Source organism: Elephas maximus, chromosome 24, assembly GCF_024166365.1.
Source record: "Elephas maximus indicus isolate mEleMax1 chromosome 24, mEleMax1 primary haplotype, whole genome shotgun sequence".
NCBI classification, from domain to species: Eukaryota; Metazoa; Chordata; class Mammalia; order Proboscidea; family Elephantidae; genus Elephas; species Elephas maximus.
In genome coordinates, this window is record NC_064842.1 from 58,534,169 (window position 1) to 58,550,430 (window position 16,262).

The following is a 16,262-nucleotide window of genomic DNA, read 5'->3' on the forward strand; positions in this document are numbered from 1 at the left end:
AATTGGTGAACCACAGCAAAGACCCTCTGTGGATAACTACTCTCCTTCTGAGAAAGGGCTTTTGGATTGCTACGGGGCCTCAGTAGAAACTGAAGGCTTAGCCACCACGTTATCATGCAATCTGAGCTGCTCATCACAAACTGGGCATTGTTTCACCCAATATGCCATAAAGCTGGGTATACACAGTAGCACTCCACCATCAAATGGAAGTAACATATACAAGATCAGGCTTGAACAAGTAAGTTACAATGAAAAAGCTACCCAAATGTCCATATCCCCACTCCTGCTACATTACCTTCTCTGTCCCAATCTGCACTTATGGCCACATGGGGAGTTTCCTACAATCAGTTGACTAAAGAGAAATACTCAGACCTAGTTTACAGACAGTACTCCATGATACGCAAGCACCACCTGCAAGAAGACAGCTGCAGCACTACAGTTCTTTTCTGAAACATCACTGAAGGACAGTGGTGAACAGAAATCTTCCCAGGGGGCAGAACTTTAAGCAGTGCACCTGCTGGTCCATTTTGCTTAAAAGGATAAGTGGCCAAATGTGCAACTGTATTCCAATTTATGGGCTGTGGCCACTGGTCTGACTGCACGGTCAGGAACTTAGCTGGAATATGATTGGGAAATTGGTGACAAGGAGGTCTGGGAAAAAATATGTGCACAAAATTCTCTGAATGGGCAAAAGTTGGAGAATATTTGTGTCCGTGTGAATGCTCACCGAAGGGTGACCTCAGCAGAGGGGGATTTTAATAATCAAGTAGATAGGATGATCAATTCAGTAGATACCAGTCAGTCTCTTTCTCCAGCCACTCCTATCACTGCCCAATGGGCTCAAGAACAAAGTGGCAGTGGTAGCAGGGATAGAGGTTATGCATGGACTCAGAAACATGAATTTCCACTCACCAAGGCCAACCTGGCTATAGCCACTGTTGAGTGCCCAATATGCTAATAGCAGAGACTCACTAGTCCCTGATATGGCACTATTCTTCAGGGTGATCAGCCAGTTACCTGCTCGCTGGTTGCCTACATTAGATGGCTTCCATCATGGAAGGGACAGTTCTTTATTCTTACTGGAATAAACACTTCACACTGGATACAAATTTGCCTTCCCTACACACAATGAATTATGGATAATATTGTGAAGAATGGGAATTCCAGAACACTTAATTATGCTTATGAGGAACCTGTACATAGATCAAGAGACAGTCATTCGAACAGAACAAAGGAATACTATATAGTTTAAAGTCAGAAAGGCTGTGCATCAGAGTTGTATCCTTCACCATACTTATTCAATCCATATGCTGAGCCAATCCAAGAAGCTGGACTCTATGAGGAAGAACAGGGCATCGGAATTGGAGGAAGCCTCATTAACAACCTGCGTTATGCAGGTTGCTCAAAGTGAAGAAGACTTGAAACACTGATGAAGATCAAAGACCACAGCCTTCAGTATGGATTACACCTCAACATAAAGAAAACAAAACTCCTCACAACTGGACCAATAAGCAACATCATGATAAACACAGAAAAGACTCAAGTTGTCAAGAATTTCATTTTACTTGGCTCCACAAACACAGCCCATGGAAGCAGTAGGCAAGAAATCAAACAACACATTGCACTGGGCAAATCTGCTGCAAAAGACCACTTTTAAAGTGTTAAAAAGCAAAGATGTCACTTTAAGGTCTAAGGTGTGCCTGACCCAATCCATGGTGTTTTCAATCACCTCATATGCATGCAAAAGCTGGGCAATAAATAAGGAAGGCCAAAGACATGATGCCTCTGAATTGTAGTGCTGGCAAAGAATATTCAATATACCGGACTGCCAAAAGTGTGAACAAATCCGTCCTCGAAGAAGTACAGCCAGAATGCTCCTTAGAAACAAGGATGGTGAAACTTCATCTCACGTAGTTTGGACACGTTATCAGGAGGGACCAGTCCCTGGAGAAGGACAACATGCCCGGTAAAGTAGAGGGTCAGCAAAAAAGAAAAAGACCTTCAATGAGATGGAATGACATAGTGTCTACAACAATAGGCTGAAACATAGCAACAACTGTGAGGACAGTGCAGGACTGGGCAGCATTTTGTTCTGTTGTACACAGGGTTACTATGAGTTGGACCAAATCGATGACACCTAACAACATGCAATGCTTCTGCCAAAATTACCGTCTGTGTACTTTCAGAATGCCTTATTCCACATAACATTGCTTCTGATTAAGGAACTCACTTCCCAGCAAATTAAGTTTGGCAGTGGGCCCATGCTCACGGAATTCACTGGTCTTAACCATGTTCCCCATGAAGCAGCTGGCTTGATATAATGGTGGAACGACCTCTCGCAGACTCAGTTACAGTGCCAGCTAGGCGGCGATAACTTACAGGTCCCCAGGAGGCTATATATGCTCTAAATCAGTGTCCAATATATAGTGTGGTTTCTCCCATAGCCAGGATTCAAAGGTCCAGGAATCAAGGGGTGGAAATGGGAGTGGCACCACTCAGTATCACCCCTAGTGATCCACTAGCGAAATTTTCGCTTTGTCCCACAGTCTTATGGTCTGTGATCTAAAAGTCTTAGTTCTAAAGGGAGAAATGCTTCCACTAAGCAACACATACTGATTCCCTTGAAATAGAAGTTAAGACTGCCACGAGGTCACTTTGGGCTGCTCATGCTCCTGAATTGGCCAAAGAAGAGAGTTATTGTACTGTCTGGAGTTGCTGATTCTGAGTACTATGCGGAAATTGGGCTGGTACTACACAATGGAGGTAAGGAAGGGTATGTCTAGAACACAGGAGATCCCTTAGGACGTCTCTCAGTACTACCATGTCTGTGATTAAAGTCAATGGAAAACTTCAGCAACAATTTCAGGAAGGACTAATGACCCAGGCTTCTCAAAAATGAAAGTTTGGGTCACTTCGCCAGGCAAAGAACCATGACCAGCAGAGGTGCTTGCTGAGGGCAAAGGGAATGTGGAATTGATAATGGAAGAAGGTAGTTATAATACCAGCTATAACCACATGACCAGTTTGCAGAAACAAGGTTTATAGCTGTTATGAGTGTTCCTTACTGTGTTATAATTATATTTGTTGTACATATAGATAACAAATACCTTTTCTTCCTTCTCTTACCCCTTACATAAGATGTATTGATAATGTTTCACTGCTATTCATAAGGTTTTCACTGGCCAATTTTTTCAAAAGTAGATTGCCAGGTCCTTCTTCCGTCTGTCTTAGCCTGGAAGCCCCACTGAAATCTGTCCACCATGGGTGATCCTGCTGTGACTCTAATAGTCCCCAGCATGTTTTCTCCCTTTCAAAATGGGCGACTGAGAGCCTGACATAACTAATGCCACAATAATAAGTTCTTCTCCTTCGTCTGCCTGCCTTCTCCTTTCCACGTACCTGTTAATGACTGTTCCCAGCTGATGTAAATAACTTTGTTCTTTGTTTTTATCTGCTACTAATAACTTTGTTTTGTTCTGTCGGACCACCTGTGACTTACAACCCCCTACAGGGAGTTCAGAGCCCAGGTGTCTGACAGGAATATCTTCAGCCTGTTAAGGAGATATTCAACATGTACCTCTTTAGTCTTATAAGTCTCTTGTCATTACCTTGTAATGAATAACTCCTCTGGCCATGCCATCTGTGGGCTACAAAGGCACTTTTTAATCTTATATAAGCTCTAACGTAAAATTGCTTTTTGGGACTCCATACAGTCTGTGTTACTGTCGGATTACTGATGGTAGACACCTCCTAAATAAACTTTCTCACTCTTTCTTACTTGGAGTACATTTCATTAGCTTGACTGCTGCAGGGCACGGACCCTAATCAGGCAACACTGCAGGCATTTGAAATATGGGCGGCACAGCTTCCAGCTTCCAGACATAACATGCCTTAACAGTTATCCTTACTTCATAATATTTAAGTTACAGGACATCAAGATGAATGAAGAATGATTAAGGACTTCCCATCCTCTTCTGAAGGAAAGGTTTAGTGTGTTTTCAACTGTACACAGAATAGTTGTATCATGTTGGCAGAAATATGACTTTGTTATTGTCTTTATTTGGAGATTAAGTGTGGTTTACGGAGATGTGTTTGGATGCCAAGTTGACAAGGGACAGACTGTGATAGCTAATATTATGTGTTCACTAGGTTGGGGTCTTAAAAAGAAAAAAAAAAAAAAAACCATTGCCATCGCCTTGATCCCGACTCACAGTGACCCTATAGAACAGAGTAGAATTGCCCCACAGGGTTTCCAAGCAGCAGCTGGTGGATTCAAACTGCTGACCGAACTGCCAACCTTTTGGTTGGCAGCCAAACGCTTAACCACTATGCCACCAGGGCTCCGGTTAGGGTACAGTACCCAGTTACTTAATCAAATATACCGCCACTTCAAAGAGATGATGTCTTAGTCATCTAGTGTTTCTGCACAGGAATACCACAAGTGGATGCTTTTAATAAAGAGAAGTTTATTTCCTCACAGTAAAGTAGGCTAAAAGTCCAAATTCAGGGCATCAGCTCCAGGGGAAAGCTTTCTCTTCTCTGTTGGCCTTCTCATCAATCTTCCCCAGAACTAGGAGCTTCTTCACGCAGGGACCCCGGTCCATAGGACACACTCTACCTCCAGCACTGCTTTCTTGGTGGTATGCGGTCCCCTTTTATATCTCAAGAGATTGCCTCAAGACACAATCCAATCTTTTAGATGGAGTCCTGCCTCACTGAGGCAACTGCCGCCCATCCTCCCTCATTAACATCACAGAGGGAAGATTTACAACACATAGGAAAATTATACAATACCTGGAATCGTGGCCCAGCCAAATTGACACACACATTTTTGAGGAGACATAATTCAATCCATGACATCAAGCAACTCTGTGACTAAGCATTCAGACCATTCTGTGCCTCAATTTGTCCTGTTCAACTAATAACTATTAAGTGCCTGCTCTGGTATTAAAAACACATGTACAAGGAGAAAAAAAAAAAATAGTGCTATTGAGTCGTTTCCAACTCACAGCGACCCCATAGGGTTTCCTAGGAGAGTACAAGGAGAGCTACTACATAATTTATGGTGGAAATGAACTGGATACAATCTGAATGTCTATCAACAGGTTGATAGATATTCACACATCAAGTTGGAAAATCCTTAGAAATGTGAATCTAGATATTTAGTCTCAGGAAGGGCACAAAAGGACATCAAAGCAATTATTAACATTGGCTATTACTACATCCTCTCCTCACTTATTGACATAGTTGGGTTCCAAAGACCAGATTGTTTTGTAAAATCAGTGTTATGCGAAAATGGAGGCTGACCACACCAAATCACAAAATGGAAGGCGACTACACATCACTATATAACTGCCAAGTTACATCATGACGTAACTGCCAAATCACTGAGAATTACGATTCAGCCAAATTGACATATATCCTTTACCATCAAGCTAGCCTTACTCTCACCTCACACCTCGGCATTCGTTACTGCCAGACAAATATCATTAATGCTCAAAATAGTTGGATAGTAGATTTTTTACTATAGTCATACATGCAAAATATCTGATAATGCGATAATAAGCGAGAAGGTGTACTGGAAATCAATAGTAAAAAATGGTCAAACATTTATAAAGAAAATGTTCTACATTCTACTTTGGTGATTAGTGTCTGGGGTCTTGAAAGCTTGTGATCGGGTATCTAAGATACTCCACTGGTCTCACCACATCTGGAGCAAGGGAGAATGAAGAAAACCAAAGACGTAAGGGAATGTATAGTCCAATGGACTAATGGATCACAAGTACTACAGCCACCACAAGACTGAGTCCAGCAAAACTAGATGGTGCCCAGCTACCACCACAGACTGCTCTGGTGGGGATCACAATAGAGGGTCCCAGTCAGAGCTGGAGAAAACTGTAGAACAAAATTCTAACTCACAAAAAAGGACCAGGCTTACCGGTTTGACAGAGACTGGAGAAACCCCGAGAGTATGGCCCCCGGACACCCTTTAGCTCAGTAATGAAGTCAATCCTGGCTTCACCCTTCAGCCAAATATTAGACAGGCCCATAAAACAAAACAAAACTAAATGGGCACACCAGCCCAGGGACAAGGAAAAGAAGGCAGGAGGGGACAGGAAAGCTGGGAATAGAGAACCCAAGGTCAAATAGGGAAGAGCACTGACATGTCGTAGGGTTGGCAACCAATGTCACAAAACAACTTGTGTACTGATTATTTAATGAGAAGCTAGCCTGTTCTATAAAACTTCGTCTAAAGTATGATTTAAAAAAAAAAGGTCAAACAATAAAAATCCTACATATCATACCAAAACAAAAACGTCGCTGAATAAGTGTCCCAAAATCTTCTGCAAAGGTATAATTTCAGGTGGTGACGCGCTTACACAACCCCGTGTTAAACACATACACACCTTTTCGGAGGAAGGCACAGTGTTCAGTTGTTAGCATCTATAAAGCAAAATCCCTTTATCAGTATCTAAGAAAGCACGGTATAACAGAAGAGAAGTAAGCAATGATTCATGAGACGTGGGCTCTAAACACTGCCTTGTAGTTCTTAACCTTGAGCAAAAACACAATTTCTTTGAGTCTCACTCTCCTCATGTATAAACCAAGGATTCTACCTTGCTTTATCCAACCCACAAGATTCTTGTAAGGCACACAAAGTATTAAACACTAAACAAAGGAATCAATTAATATAGGGTCCTTTTATACTTATATTAAGGAGTGGTTAAAGCGCTTGGCTGCCAAACGAAAGGTCAGTGCTTCGAACCCACCAGCTGTTCTGCAGTAGAAAGATGTGGCAGTCTGTATCCATAAAAATTTACAGCCTTGGAAACCCTATGAGGCAGTTCTACTCTTGTCCAGTAGGGTTGCTATGAGTTGGAATCAACTCAACAGCAGTGGGTTTGGTTTTCTGGTTTTATATTAAGTAAAACATTGGGGAGGGGGCTTTAAAAAGTTAATGAAATGCTGATATTTACCAAACACAATTCAATGCCAAGCATGTTAGTAGGCCCTGGCAAAGATACATATTAATAAAATATTCTCACAATACCTAAGAACCTCAGAATGTCGGAGATAAGCACATAGGACTCCAAGGCAGTAAAGCATGTATAGGCTGCATAAGAAATGTACACAAGATGTGTTCTAGAAGTTCGGAGGTAGGAGAGATCACTACTATCTGTGCTGATCCAAAAAACTCTGATGGATAGTTGAACTGAGTCTTAAATAGGGTAAACATATAATTTGTCATCCAAACCAGAACACCACTCCAAAGTGAAAGGGAGTGCTAAAATGTAAACAACATAAGTTTTGAAATATTTATCTATGGACTAACACATTTTATTGTATTTATATGCACTGACCTACTGGTAGGTCTATATATATATATATATATTTCAAAAATAATTTTCTCAAAAATATACCTGGATCTTCCTCCCCAGCAAAATACTTTGGTAGGGTTCTCCTAAACTGTTGCCAGTGCCTTACTGTGAATTGACTGTTAGGTCTTCTATGCACACAACAACAAGGTTTTCTGTCCCTACCAGATGCTTTGACAACACTTTGACTGCCATTCCTCTTAACCTTACAAACAAGTCTTATCATAAACAGCAGGCATAGCCTCAACTTCTGAACCTCCCATGCAAAACACCAGCAGGTGGTCCTTCTCCAACCCCATTTTCAGTCATTCTTTCGCATGGGCAAATGTGATTTGGCTGATGGTTTGAGCAACAGGACAAACTGCGTCGATGGCCCTTAGTTTCTCCAAAAACAAGGACTAACCTCAATCACCGAACTAGAAACTCTAAATTGGAGGCACTGTCAACTTGTACTCCATGACGGAACAGGTCCCATTTTAGAGGCCCCAACAACTGTAAACAACACTTTCTTCCAGGGGTGCCATGAAAATACTTCTATGGAAGTCAAGCATTAACTTACCTCTCTTCTCAAAACAAGATGACATACATCTTGGTGTATTACTAGCTGCAACTGAGTTGGCTCCAACTTGTGGCGACCTTACGTACAATAGAACAAAACATTGCCTGGTCCTGTGCCATATTTGCCTTCCAACCTGGGGGGCTTATCTTTCACGACTGTATTAGGCAATATTTTGTTGTTATACAGTGTTTTCATTGGCTAATTTTCAGAAGTAGATACTCAGGCCTTTCTTCCTAGTCTGTTATGATCCAGAAGCTCCACTGAAACCTGTCCATGTGGGTGGCCTTGCTGGTATGTAAAATACCTGTGGCCTAGCTTCAAGCCTCATAGCAACACACAAGCCACCACAGTAAGGCAAAGATAACAGACCCTCAAGTGTTTAAGGAAACAAACACCACCTTGGCCTAGAAAGGCAAATCTGCCTTAACTCAGTTTTTATGCATGATGAAATTATCCCAGACTTCCTCCTTGTAGAGGCCTGCTGGCACAGTGGTTAGGCACTTGGCTGCTAACTAAAAGGTCAGAGGTTCAAACCCACCATCAGCTCCATGGGAAAGATGTGGCAGTCTTCTTCCATAAAGATTACAGCCTTGGAAACCCTATGGGACAGTTCTGCTCTGTGCTATATGGTCGCTATGAGTCGGAATACCACAAAGTTAATACCATAATGTTACTTTTCACCAAGGTTTGTATTTATATATTCACTGCATATAATTTCCCCTCCAATGCTGAACTTTTAAAATGAATTTACAATAGCATCCACAATATAAATTATAATTTTGAACAAATGAATTTCCAAAAGACTTTTTAAATCCATGAATTCAAAACTTCTTAAATTCATGAGAAAAGAGGAAAATATTGGAATAAACTAATTTTTTCTTTGAAGCACCTGGTGATGATATAAAACTACCACCATTTAACTTTTTGCAAAGTTTTTCTGCTCTTACACGCAGGTGCAGAAAATACACTTATATACCACTCTGAAGAGCATGACTTCAGTTAAATCATTTTCAATTTCCAATCTTCTGCACATATGAAAAGCAATACAACAGCAGTTAACAGATTAGATTCTTAAATTTACCTCGTAAAATATTTCTCAAAGTTAACTTTAATATGTCGTAACAGTTAAGGTTTCGAAGATAAAAATTTACAGCTTAACCTGCAAACATCTCAAACTCAGTGTATGCCCCAAACTGAACCCGTTTTCTTGCCCATCAAGCCTATGCTTCTCTTGTACTTGTACTTCACACAAGATACCCAAGCTAGAAACCATAGTCATTTCACCTCTCTTCTCCCCCATATCCAGTCAGTCAGCATTCCTGTGGATTTTAATTTAGCAAAACTACTGATCTACCTTCTCCTGTCTAACCCACTACTTAAAGCAAGGTCAAACATCTCAGACTTTGATCATTTTAAGAGACTTCTAGCTTTTCTCACTTCATTCCAATTCACTCTGTATACTACAAGCATAGTCACCCTTCTTAATTATAAAAACAATCATGTCATTATTCTACTCAAATATCTGTGACAGTTAAATCCCCTGTGATTGCAGGGCAATCCAAACTACACAATATGGCATACAATCTGGCCTCAGTTTATCTTTTCAGCTTTAGAACCAAATACTTCTCCAGACGGTTACATTGTTTCACTTTGCTAGCTATTCCCTAAACCGTATACTTTAACATTACTACTGTTCACGTTTTTCCTCTGCCCATGCTCTTCCACGACCTGTGTTGTAGAACATTTCATACATACTATAACATAGCAAGGGAGCCCTCGGAGTGCAGTGGTTAAAGCACTAGGCAGCTAGCTGAAAGGTCGGCTCGAACTCAGCAGCCACTCTGGGAAAAAAATATGGCATTCTGCTTTGATAAAGATTTACAGCCTTAGAAACCCTATGTGGCAGTTCTTCTCTGTCCTATACGGTCACTATGAGTCAGAATCGACTCCACGGCAGTGGGTTTGGTTTGGGATAACAAAGCAATCAGCACACCATATAACTGTTTGCTTGTGAGTTCTTTACAAGAGCAGTCATGCTTTATTCACCTTAAAAACTGCCAATCCCGTCAGCCTGAGACCAGAAGAACTAGATGGCGCCCAGCTACCACCAACGATCGCCCTAACAGGGAACACAACAGAGAATCCCTGACAGAACAGCAGAAAAGTGGAGTGCAGAACTCAAATTCTAGTAAAAAGACCAGACATAATGGTCTGAGACTGGAGGAACCCCGGAAGACATGGCCCCTGGACTCTCCATTAACCCAGAACTAAAACCGTTCCCGAAGCCAACTTTTCAGACAGAGATTAGACTGGACTATAAGACATATGGAAACCCCGGTGACAGAGTGGTTAAGAGCTACGGGTGGCAATTCAAATATACCAGGCACTCCTTGGAAACCCTATGGGGCAATTCTACTCTGTCCTGTAGGGTCACTGTAAGTCAGAATCAACTCGACCGCAATGGGTTTGGACTTTGGTTTGGATAAGACATAAAAGGAAACCCTGGTGGCGTAATGGTTAAGTGCTATGGCTGCTAACCAAAGGGTCGGCAGTTCAAATCTGCCAGGCGCTCCTTGGAAACTCTATGGGGCAGTTCTACTCTGTCCTATAGGGTCTCTACGAGTCGGAATCGACTCGATGGCACTGGGTAAGACATAAAATGATACTCATGAAGAGTGTGCTTTTTTAGTTCAAGTAGATACATGAGACTAAATCGGCAAGGCCCCATCTGGAAGTGAAATGAGAAAGCAGAATGGGACATGAGCTGGATGGAGTGTGTTGTCACATTATAGAGAGAGCAACTAGGATCACGTAACAACGTGTGTATAAATTTTTGTATAACTAACTAGAGCCGTAAACTTTCATTGAAAGCACAATAAAAAAAAAGTAATTAAAAAAAAGACACTAAAAAAAACTACCAAGCCCTAGCAGTGTGCCTGAAATACAGTAGATGAGCAATATATGCTTATCAAACGATGTTCCAGATACTCAACTATGTACAATAAACAATATATTAACATTTCATTTTTATCCCGAGTACAAGTTTTAACCAACAGTTAGAATTAGCAACACTTGAGAAAATTAACAGGTAAAAAAATAAAGTTACTGACCAAAGAAGAGATCGCGAACAAGAGAGAAAAAGATAAACCGCAAAATATGCTGGTTATTTAGAATGGAAGCCGGAAAATAGAGCCAGAGATAAATTATGGGAAAAATCTCTAGTCTAGAGCACTAGTTCAAGAAAACACACTTCACTGGAAGCTAAGAACGAGCAGCGGGGAGAGGAGCCAGCGAAGTGGCCTGTCAGTCTGGCACAGTCAGCGTGCAGGAAGGTCCTGCAAACCTGGTAATGGTAACACATTCAAGGTGTTCTGCTTTGAATAACTAGAATCCCGGGTTCCTGAGCGGCTTGGGCTTTAGATACTCCACCCTCCAGAAGGCACACCCTTGTTGGGCTTTTCCTGCAGGACCGATGGCCTGAGCGATGCACCCGGGTACTCTTGCCCGAGATAGTGAGCGCCCAGCAGAAGAGAAGGAAAAAGATGTGTGCCTACGTGGATGCGGGGAGCTCAAGTTAAATAAGTTTCGTTTCTCGAGTGCTGGGTCCTGAGCGCACAGAGAGGTATAAGACAGATACGGTCCTTGCCGTCGTGGCGTGTCTTTCAAAATCACTGTGGAAACACGACTGCCAAAGGCTGAGGAAAGGGGACACGCGAGCCCTGCACTTCCCCTCCCCGACTCCAGGTTCCTGGAGCCACCTCCCCTTCAGACGCGGTGTGGCGGGGCCGCAGGCAACCTCTCCATGCCCAGACCGGGCCTCCTCCCGTGACCCTCAGCCCCGGACGGCCCCCTTGGTTCTCACCGAATCCTTTAATGAGCTCGGTGAAGACCCCGGGGTCGCTCTCCATGAGGCACCATTCCCCGGCATTGCCCGTCATGGCCCCGACCGCACGCCGCCCCCCGCGCCCGCCGCCGCCGGTCACAGATCTCTGTAAACCCGCCGCCGAGCGCGTCAACCCCACGTCACCCCGCCTACTTCCCGACAGCCTCCGGGCGCCGGCACCTGCAGCGCGACGCAGCGCGGGAGGACGCTCTAGCCGCCCAAGGGACAACGAAACCCTGCCTCGGCCTGGCGGGACCCGTAGCGGATTCGGAAGGGGCCGGGGCCTGAGAAAAAAGGGGCGGGGATTCAGACGCCGAAGAGGTAACATCCGGGGTCCTAGGGGCCCGAGGAAAAAAGGGCGGGGATTCAGACGCCGGAAAAGGGAACATCCGGGGTCCTCGGGGCCCGAGGAAAAAAGGGCGGGGACTCAGACACCGAAGAGGTCACATCCGGGGTCCTCGCTACTCCTGGCGGGAGGGAGGGCGGGGCCCGATCCCAGGCACCGAACCTGTAAGCCCCCGTAGCGGTGGAGCTGGAGCAGCGGCTGCGCTCCGGGCCGCCGACTCCCGTGATTCCCAGCGCTGCGCAGAGCCTCTGCCAGCGGCGCTGAGGGTACGAGGGTCCGCTGGGATCTCGGCCGCCAAGCACAGGTGAGGAGCCGCGGGAGGCCGGCTGGGGGCCCTTTGTGCGGCCTGAACGGCCCCGAGGACGCTCTCCGGGGTCGTCACCCTGCATCCCGGCGGCGTGGCCCCGGGAAACACGGTGCCAGACCGTCCTTCTCTTCTGCCCGCCTCTGCGCCCTGCCCGTGCTGGGTAGCGGGACCGGCATCGCTGTGGAGACATCGTCGCCGAGCCGGCGGCAGCCTCTCGACGGTGGGCCTTCCCGAACCCGAGAGCCCTCCTGCTTTTAGCTGTAGAGCTTCCTGCAGGCCCGCGTCCAGGGCTCCTCTTTTACTCCTCCTCTTCCTCCTTCTCCCCTGGCTTCTGCGTGGAGGGGCGTTGCCGCTGATCCGGGGTTTGGAAAAATATGGGAATAGGGAAAGTGAATTTCCCCACGAGGGATTTGGTGAGGGAGAGAAGGTCTGTCTGAGAGGCCCATGGTGATGGTAGATAGATGTAAGGGGATGCGATGTTCTAGATGAAAATGAGGTTGATAAAACAGTGTACTAATGTAAAAATATTGACTGAGCAGGAGAAAATTTAGAACAAAAAATCAAATTCACAAAAAAGGTCAGACTTACTGGTCTGACCGAGTCTGGAGGAATCATGAGACTATGGCCATAAAACACCCTTCTGACATGGAATTGATACTATTCCGGGAGACCACCTTTCAGCCAACAATAGGCAGGCCCGTAAGATGAACAGTAACACCGGAGACGAATGCATTCCTTAGAACAATAAGTTAGAGATCGAAAGGACAAGATTTGACCAAAAGCAAAGATGAGAAGGCAGAAGGGATAGAGGATACAGACAAAAGAAAACGGGGAACCCAGGATGGAAATGGGGAGAGTACTCACACATTGAGGGGAAAGCAATTAATGTCATGGAACACTTTATGTACAAACTATCCAATAGGAAAATAATTTGCTGTCCAAACTTTGACCTAAAGCACAATAAAAAAAATTTTTTTAAATAAATAATAAATCTATCATGGTTGTAAGACTGATTGGTGATGACTTAAGACAAAAATGGCTATTTTCACTAAATAAATTCTCATTCAGCAGGCTCTTACAAAGTAATACAGTGTTAAGATTAAAGTCTTTAAGAGTACATTTATGCATCACCCTAAACGCTAAGCATTCCAAGAAGGGCCTTTGGCTTCCAGAAAGAAATTGAGTTAGCGGATAAAACTCTTGACTCCTTGCTCCTCAGATGACTTCTACTTTAGGGTTCTCTAGAGAAATAGAACCAGTAAGATACATCTAACTATATGTGTGTGTGTGTGTGTGTATACATATATGTATACACACAGAGAGAGAGATTTAAGGAATTGGCTCGCTTGTTTGTGAAGCTGGCAAGTCCAAAATCTGTAGGTCAGGTTGTTATTGTGTTCTGTGGAGACAATTTTCAACTCATAGTGGCCCCTGTGACAGAGTAGAACTGTCCCCTAGGGTTTTCTAGCATGTAACCTTTATCAGAGCAGATCGCCTTGTCTTTCTCCCATGGACCCACTTGATGGGTTCAAATAGCCAACCTTTCAGCCAGCATCCAAGCACTTAACCGTTGTACCACCAGGCCAGGTAACATGTAACAGACTGGAGATTCCTTCAGTCTTCTGTCCCCAAATCTGTAGGTCAGGGAAGAGTGGAGGAGTTCTGGCAAGATGTCTGATTACAATCTGGAGACAAAATGCACTTTGGGAAAAACTCCCTTTTTGCTCTTAAGGCAATCGGCTGATTGGATGAGGCTCACCCACATTATGGAGGGTAATTCTGTTTTATTCAAAGCCAACTGACTTAATTATATGTACCTATTTCATAGCATGAGGCATTGGTGGTTCAATGATAGAATTCTGACTTTTCGTGCAGGAGACCTGAGTTCACCTTCTCGCCAGTGCACGTCATGTACAGCCAGTACCCTGTTATTAGAGGCATGTGTGTTGCTATGATGTTGGATAGGTTTATCTAGAGCTTCCAGACTAAAATGGAGTAGAAAGAAAGGTGTGGCAATCTACTACTGAAAATCAGGCAATGAAAACCCTATGGATCACAATGATCTGATCCACAGCTGATTACGGGGATGGCACAGAATTTGGCAGCAATTCATTCCGTGGTGCGTAGGTTCTCCATGAGCCAGGGCTGACCTGATGGAAGCTAACAACAACTTCATATGATATCTAAATTAGTGTTTAACCAAAAACAAGGTACCATAGTCTAACCAAGTTGACACATAAACATATTAACCATCACACCTATATCTTCAATTTAGAGAGCACTGGTGGCACAGTGGTTAAGAGCTATGGCTACTAACCAAAAGGTCAACAGTTTGAATCCACCAGCTGCTCCTTGGAAACCCTGTGGGGCAGTTCTACTCTGTCCTATAGCGTTGCTAGGAGCTGGAATCAACTCAGTCGCAACAGATTTGGGGTTTTTTTTTGTTTTGGTGCAAAGGATGGAGCCCTGGTAGTGTGGTGGTTAAGAGTTTGGCTGCTAACCAAAAGATCAGCAGTTAGAACCCTATGGGGCAGTTCTGCTTTGTCCTGTAAGGTTGCTATGAGTCAGAACTCAACGGCAATGAGTAAAGGATGCTAAGGATTATGTGAAACCACAAAATAAACATAAATTTTACTGAGGGGAGATAACTGCAACAAAAAAGCTTTTATGTTAAAAAACAATCATGGATAATTTATGGAGTAGAAGCCAAAATATGTGTGAAGTGTTGAGACTTCAAAAATTTCTTCTTGGGAGACTCTCCCTCAAACTTTGGGGCCTCCCTGTTCAATATCTGTCCCTGAGATACTTAAATGGAAAAGTTTGAGAGACATAAGGGTCTAGCCCTCCTTCTTTATAAATTATACTTAGAATAATTGTCATCAGAGCCCGCAGCTGTTTATGGTAATTTCAAGTACCTTTTAATCTGTAATGTTGCTGTGAGCTTGAAACAGTTTTCTTGTCCTGTATATATCAAAACTAACATTTAATACTTAACATAGCACCTATTGGAGAAAGGCCAAACCAAATATTTAGCCTTTGATATAATCTGGAAGACACCAGAATGGAGGATTAAACTTTCTTTAACTATGCTGTTAATATTCAATCCTGAGAGTTTGCATAAAAATCCGTATTTCTGGATATTCAAGAAAAATAAGATCTGGCAACACACTGCCTGGCAGCAGTTGGCAGGAGGTACATATGTTGACTGCTCTCTTCAGACTGGCAAGCTCTCATGTTTGCCACAGTTCTGTGACAGTTCTCGCTGCATTACCTTTGACTTCATTCACTCATTTCCGTCACCTATCTGTTGATACAGCTATTTGAATTTGTAACCCCAGTTTTTGTAATACTATTTCGAAACTGTTACTGTATTCTCTTATAGATTTAAATCAGCTTTGACTTCATTAAAAAAAGGAGTAAGCTATAAATCTTTTTGACCTCTTGGGATAAAAGGCAGCATTTTCAAATAACAGATTATCAAGAGACTTTGGAAAGATACTCAGATGTGTAAATATGAGAAAAGGTGGCACAATAGTTCTCAGCTGCTGACTGAAAAGTTGGCAGTTGGAACCCACCCAGTGGGTCCTCAGGAGAAAGACCAGACTATCTACTCCCATAAAGATGCCACCCTAGGAAACCCTATGGGGCAGTCCTACTCTGTCACATGGGGTGGCTATGAGCCAAAATCAACTCAACAGCACCTAACGACAACAAATATGAGAAAAAATATAAGAATCCTTAGGAATAGTGTACAGTCACGTGTTGTTTAACGTTCATAATACCCAGAACGG

The 16,262-nt window shown here is 43.4% G+C and overlaps 2 protein-coding genes across 4 annotated transcripts in view; one reads left to right on the forward strand and one right to left on the reverse strand.

Annotated features, from left to right (window-relative positions):
- Positions 1 to 12,268, reverse strand: part of UCHL5 (ubiquitin C-terminal hydrolase L5) — a 63,153-nt gene extending 50,885 nt beyond the window's left edge. The window contains exon 1 of one of the 3 annotated variants that reach the window (XM_049867954.1): positions 11,999 to 12,268. In XM_049867954.1, coding sequence (XP_049723911.1) covers positions 11,999 to 12,146 — 148 coding nt within the window. In that variant the 5' untranslated portion in view covers positions 12,147 to 12,268. Of the gene's footprint in view, positions 1 to 11,797; positions 11,970 to 11,998 lie in introns of those variants that run through there. The other 2 variants (XM_049867956.1, XM_049867955.1) reach the window with 2 other exon arrangements.
- A 33-nt stretch (positions 12,269 to 12,301) lies between these two features.
- Positions 12,302 to 16,262, forward strand: part of RO60 (Ro60, Y RNA binding protein) — a 33,641-nt gene continuing 29,680 nt past the window's right edge. Inside the window, exon 1 of the mRNA XM_049867950.1 lies at positions 12,302 to 12,468. The gene's annotated coding sequence lies outside the window, so the exon portion shown is untranslated. The remainder of the gene's footprint in view (positions 12,469 to 16,262) is intronic.